At 31.9% G+C, this 7,150-nt stretch overlaps 1 protein-coding gene across 1 annotated transcript in view; it reads left to right on the top strand.

The window, feature by feature from the left end:
• Positions 1–3,003: 3,003 nt before the first annotated feature.
• Positions 3,004–7,150, top strand: part of LOC108744658 (low-density lipoprotein receptor-related protein 2) — a 189,889-nt gene continuing 185,742 nt past the window's right edge. Inside the window, exon 1 of the mRNA XM_018480528.1 lies at positions 3,004–3,488. Coding sequence (XP_018336030.1) covers positions 3,389–3,488 — 100 coding nt within the window. The 5' untranslated portion in view covers positions 3,004–3,388. The remainder of the gene's footprint in view (positions 3,489–7,150) is intronic.

Here is a 7,150-nt window from a genome sequence, read left to right as displayed (position 1 = left end):
CGGGGGTCACCATATTTTTCTAACAAAAGTTTCTTCAAAGAGTCCCAGTTGTTGACAATTTTCGTACTAATGTATCGAGCGGCTTTGCCAGTAATACGAGTCACAATTAAATCAAGTAATGCTACATTTTTGGTAGATGGAACGTTATCGCCATGAATAGAACAATAATGTTCTGCCTTGTTTATAAAATTTGAGAGTTCGTAGGGTTCACCAGAAAATTCGGGGACCGTACATATTTGACGTTGTGCGTCAGCAAACGTGAAAGCGAAAGACGCAGGGTTTGACTGGGTCATTTTGCTTGAAAGATTTAAAATTGGGGGTTTGAGTTTGACTTGGGTTTTGGGCGAAGAAAAACTTGGACGTCGAATACTGTTCTCGATGTCGGAATCAGATTCGGAGAGAGACATTAACAGTTTGGTTGCATACAAGAAAAAAATAAAGGAATAATCAAAAGGTACTCACAAGCTTAGGTAGAGAAAGGTGATGGCACGATGCATTTCCTTTCCACCGGAGGTTCCTTGAAGATGTTCCTTTCCACTGAAAGTCTCCTGAAGATGGAATTTCTTCCACAGGGATTTCGAATCGGTAAAACTCGAAACTGAACTTTCGCGACGTTTTCAGCACTATTTCACGATAAAAACGCCGTTACCGATCCTGTTCGCAGCGCCAGTTATTTTTGTTTAAAGTAAGAATCCGTTTTTAAAAACAGAAAAACTTTATTTAAACAAAATTTGAAATTGACCCACAAATGAGATGTCACTAAGACCAATACACTTGTATAAGTGAAGTAACAATTTTTGACACGAGTATTTATAATATCATGTCTTGCTGACATATTCAAAATGCAACGCAGTGCATAAGTTGTAAAATAGTTTCTTTGTATTAAATTAAATCGCAATATATAACTCGAGTCTGCTATTTTTTTAAACACTAAATGTTTGCAAGGTGACAAAATCATATTAATAAGTTACTAACAGAGATGTGCAAAATGGTTTTCTTAAATGTATTTAAATACAAAATGTAAATATTTTTTTGATTTGTTATTTCAAATGTAAAATACAAAATAGATTTCCTTTTTGTATTTTAAATGCTAAATGTAAAATACGTATTTTCAAAATACTTTTCTTAAATAAATACTTTTTTGTAGTACCTATTTATTTTCTACATTTACTTAAGTATAAAATATTTTTTTAAAAAGCCTTGCAAGTGTTGCTAATTTTTTAAAGTAGTTTTTGTAGACTAATAGTGGTGTGCACGATATCACCACATGCGAAGATTAAGTATGATTCATATTCTTCTGTTTGGAGTGATTGAGATATAGTTTTTCTATCTTTATGTTATAGTTTCTTTAGTTCAGCAACAAATAATTCTTCTATATGTTTCCTTATTTAGCTTTGTCACCCGTTTTAATTGGAAAGAAAACACTGATGCCAAAATAGTTTGTTTACCGTAAAAGATCTGAGCCAATATAGAGTTGGAAGTAATTTTATTGATGTAAAATCAACATCAATCATTTCATAACAAAATATTTCAAATCAACACCATTTTGTTTCCGATCTTTTACACATTATAATAATAGAAAGAAATGGAATCCATAGTTTCTTTAGTTTTGGGTTCATCTAATAAGTGAATTTTTTCGAATCGTTTTCTGAAAATTTTGGATTATACGCACCACAACATCTTGTAGTTTTCTGTTTTACACTGTTGGCGTATATCAATTCGATATTGTTTTGGGGGCTGTTTTGTCATAATTCATAGAATTTCCTAGTTCCTTGTTAAGGGTACAATAAGTGGTGCTGATATAAATTTGAACTTCAAAATTCCATGGACCATGACGTTGAGCTCGGAAAAGAATGTCGATCCAATATTATAGAGTATAGACTATCAATTTCTATGAAGTTTAGAATTTTTTGGGCTCTCTTCAGTTAAAGAATTAGAAGGTATTTATGGAATGTTTCTTTGTCACCTTTTTAAACTTCTAATACCTTGGAAGGCCAATATGAGCAACTTTCATTCATCATTTTATGTAATGTTTGATCGGTGATACTAGCAAACCTTTTAACGGCAAAAACGTATTTTGCATTTTACGAATAGATAATATGTTTCGAAAAGTATTTTAAATAAAATACAAAATGCTTTGTTGTATTTCCATTTTAAATACAAGTATTTCAAATAAATCACATCCCTGGTTATCAAAAAGCGACAAAAATTGTAACAGTTCGGCCATACTGATGTTCACATATACCTAATAATCAATAAATAATATAAATTAGAAGGAAAATTGTCTTTTAACTTTGTATTTATTATTTTATAAAACTACTTTGTTTTCCTACTGCTGTATCTAGTAGGTACTTAGTTGGTTGGAATTTTGTAAAATATTTTATTAACAATATTCATTAAGTCAAAAAACTTTTAAATTATGGGAACACTCGGTATAGCAAGGTTTCAGAGGTTAACTTTATTGTAAGATTCAAAAGTCTCAAGAGTTATGAGCGTTAGTNAAATTTAAGCTTTTTATTTCATAATTATTATTCAAAATATATTTATAAGCAAATAATAATTCGATAGATAAATTTTTTGTTGCCAAATAACAAGTTTTTGAAGAGACATTTTTGCGCCTGGTAGGCACTATTTTTATAATGATAATCATAAGAAATATTGTTTTCAAGGCCAAGCGCCTTCGAACTTGGTCTGTCTTATTCAAAAAAAAAATGAGAAGAGAGTCGGTACAACAATTCACTCTTTGCAAGCGATCGGAGTCGGCCCCGTTGACGACTACGATGTATTTACTGCACAGGAAGAAGTTGCTTGCTTTTCGAAATGTTATGAACCTGTTTGAGTGTTGATTAGATGTAGCAAACACCTGAGTAATAAGGCAGGTAAAGTATAAGGTGGACGAAGAGAGAGAATCATCATCAGGCGCATGCAGGATAAGGGACAGCGAATGCTTTGCAGTGTGCGGCAGGCACGACCATTACACTACTACCACCACTACTATTCTCGCATAATAAAAGTTCAGTTCGTAAGCGGTCGTGTCAGCGGAAAGTCGGTCAGTGCTGCGCGGACATTTTATTCATCGAATGGAAAACTTCTAAGAAAAGTTTTCGGAACTTCTCAAACGCGAAAGTTTCATCTTGCTTTTCCCCATTCCGAATAGTACCTATGTATTAAAGGTGTAGTACAGAAGCACCTACTTCTACCTCAACGTGTGTCGGCTGGAATAAAAACATATTAATTGTCGATCGGTGTGCGTGGCAGCAACCTGTTAATAAACACCACATTTTTACTGTTAAGTGTTTAGTTCGGTTTTTCCTTTTTATACGGAATGTACAAGATGTATTAATTGTTGTGATCGATAGATGAGGTTGTAATTGTGCTTGTTGGTGACATGAGTTTACTCGAAGGTAACCCCTTCTCGTTAAGGGCCTTCTTACTGTTTTGCAGTTGTTGGATTTTTTATGCGTTAGCGGACACTCGAGGATTAGCAGGTAACCAGTCATGCCAGAAAATTCTTGATTGTTTCGTAGCTACTAGAATTAATTCGCTAATTCCGTATACTTACTTACATTTGTAGGTACCTATATGGTTTGGGGTTTTACTTGCATTGCAAATTGTTTGTCATGTTTTATTTATGATTTGCAATTGCGGATATCGCAACGCGTTCCCATTTAAATATCATTAATTAGCACATTTTACATTTGTTTATTATTATACATTTGTATGTAAATTGTGGGTAATATTTGTACATTCTTTATTGTTAACATTAGCAATTTCGTAAGTTTGGGCGAATAGGTATTCGACCAGAAGCAGTAAAACGTGCAATATGTTTACGTGGGTGGTGGTGCACCTTCATACCTTATGTTACCCTCGATGGTCGTCCTATTGAATGATAGGTACCTACCTGTAGTGCATTTTACATCTAGGTACCTAAAGGTAGTGATTATTATAAGCCGAAGTTCATAATTATAAATTAATTAATAAATATTTTAAAGGTCAAAAATGAACTGATATGCGCAATGTTTATTGTTTAAATGCTAACAGTTACTGAAAGAGGTTTTAAGATTTGCCTATAATATGACAAGGAATATTAATTTAGTTAATTACAAATTTCAGGCCTTGGTACCATGGTACCAAGCGACACCTCATGAGCAATCATAAATACCGTTGAGCGTTTATCGTACTAGGTAATTGTACTTTACGTGCAATTTGACAAATATTGTGAAATATTTTTTAATCTGGCTCCTTCGCCAATGCAATGAGAATAATTTTTTGTACTTGTAGGTACTTATTGGTTTTTTTCGGTACTATTCGGTTGTACATAACCTAAATTAATTCGTTTATCTATACGTAAATTTATTTTGATAGATTATTTATTCCTGATTTTAATTAATTCATTGAATTTGCATTAAAAATATTCCAAGATTCTATTGAGCATTAAATGTAGAAACGGGAGTTATTTTTGTTTAAAGTAAAAATCCGTTTTTAAAAACAGAAAATTTTTATTTAAACAAAATTCGAAATTGACCCACAAATGAGATGTCACTAAGACCAATACACTTGTATAAGTGANTTAGCTGTTTTTATTTGCATTGTAAATGTCTCTGGTAAATAAAAGTTAGCATTTAATTAAATAATGAAATACCTCGACTGAATACGCAGTTGTGTGTTCACATTCTAGAGGATGATGGGGGAGATGACAAATTCCACTTATTTTTACTCTTTAAATATTGGGGGTAAAATTATAATTTAGATATTTATTTTGCGATACCTAATCACAGTTACGTAGGTACTTATGTTTATTTATTTATTTACTTGACAGTATTCAAATGTTAATGGAATTGTAATTTATACATACATTACAAAAACATTAGAAAATTAACTAGACACTGAACCGTTTTTATTATTGTTTTTTTTTTCATTGAGTTACTGGTGATCGTTTGTAATTAAATAATGAACCTACTTACGTAGAAAAATAAATATTTTACATTGAATGGAATAGTTAAGACGTTATTAGAGTTTAAACAGTAAAAATTACGAATGCCAAGAACCGTACCAGCGACAAAAAGTACAACTTGATTTTTCACGACGAAATATCTGTACTACGTATACCTGGAAAAAGTCATTAAATTAATAATGTGTCGACTACATAACGTACCAGTTAATAATGAAAAATATAGTGTAGAAAAATCAGACAAATTAAAAGTAACGAATGCACCTACATTGCTGTTATTATAGTTCACAAAAACATCATATTTTGAACAAGCTAAACAAGTTATTTTGTCAGTTTAAAGCCGGAATAAATTGTGATAAGAAACAGATTCTGTTATGAAGACTGTTTATTTAAAAAAAATATGTATTGGTAAGTAAATAAGTGGTACGTTTTGTCATTTTCAAAAATATCTTCGAGCAATTAGCAGACCCTTCGCAGGTAGTCAGCCGTTTATATGGTACATTACGTCGTGTTGTACATTTTGTAGTGTGCTTGAAAGGGAAAGGCGAATAGCTACTTCAAATAAAAAAATATTGAACCATTATTAAAAGAAATTGTAATGTGCAAATAATAAAAACTCGAAAATAATTGCGTTTGTGGTCAGATTTTTCGGGAGTATTTTTAGCGAAACCACGAAAGTAAAATTGCAATACATATTTCCGTTTTTGGATTAAGTTTTACGTAACTAAGTACTAAAAACAAAATTGCAAGACATTTTAACACGACAGAAGTAATGATTGGTTAATTGGAAATGGTTATTGGCTTGCAGTTTTACTTATTAAAGTAATAGAACTTTCTTTTTGTAATTCACCCTTAATCGCGTTATTAATTTTAGGCAACTGCAATGATAGTTATTAAGCGTCATTAAAAGTCTTTAGAAAGAGCAGTGGACAATTAGAATTATATTAATTTAATTGTAGTTACAATTAAAGTTCAGATTAGTTATCTTATTTTAATATACGTACATACTTAATATAAAGTTGTATTGTGTGGGATTATCATTATAGATCTAGATACAGTCTATTATTTATTATTATTTTCTTTAAGTAGTTCTATAGTGGAGAATAATACTGTAATTAAATGGCAGATGGCCCCGGTGATTGACTTTGACCTTTTAATGTACTTGAGCCATATTTGTGACTTTGGTTTATATTATAATGAGAAGTAAATTAATAACAAAAAGATAATGATCAATTCCTTATAGGTACTTAGGAGTAAATTGATTTTCTCGTTATAATACACTTTGTTTCTGAAAATATTCCTAGTGTGTGGTTAATATTTAATATTAATATGAAAAATTTTATCCGTTTTTAATAATTTTTTTTTAATATCTGTGACGTAATAAGTACGTTTAGTCGTGGTTGCTGCTGTCACCTCTCGTAGCTTAGTTGTAGAGCATTGCTGCGTGAAGCCAAAGGTCGCGGGTTCGATTCCCGGCGAGGGTGTGACAACTACAATTACTTTTCTTCATTAATTTGAGGATAAATGGTAATATCTTTGATTGATTGTTGTTTTTTTTTTTGAGTTAAAACTGCATGTTTTATGTGATATTGTTAGACGTCACTTTTAGATGTCTTTTGTAAACTTTTATTGTTTGGCTCGTAAAATTTCTACGGTAGCCTATGTTCCCTATGCCGCTTCAGTTGCTACGTGTGCGATGAACTCTATTTGTGTAATAAAATATGCGTGGCAGGTGTGCATATGCATATCTCCTAGGTAAAGTGCACTTATATCAAAGTCGTGCTTGAAGAGGGCACTCACTCAGAAGAAAAAGGGTCAAGTTACTTTCTGGTTCTTCCAAGAATTCATTCTTATTACTACGACTTCCGTATGCAAGATTTTCTTTTTTTTAGGTTTAAAACAACTCAAAACGGACGATGAAATCTATGTTCACACAAACATAAACGTTCACACGTACTTACTGATTTTTCTATTTTACGAGGGTGGATTGATAAGTTTCCGGCCTGACCAAGAAAAACAAGGTTTTTAAAAATTTTTTTTTTTTATTTCTCAACATAATCTCCTCCAAGGCTGATACATTTCTCATAGCGGTGTTCCAGTCTATTAATGCCATCTCTATAGACTGATTCGTCAAGCTCCTCAAAATAACCATTTACAGCTTCGATTACTTCTTCATTGTCCGCAAATCTCTTACCGCCA

This window comes from Agrilus planipennis, unplaced genomic scaffold, assembly GCF_000699045.2.
Source record: "Agrilus planipennis isolate EAB-ADULT unplaced genomic scaffold, Apla_2.0 scaffold16, whole genome shotgun sequence".
Taxonomy (NCBI): Eukaryota; Metazoa; Arthropoda; class Insecta; order Coleoptera; family Buprestidae; genus Agrilus; species Agrilus planipennis.
This window is presented reverse-complemented; position numbering and strand designations above follow the sequence as displayed.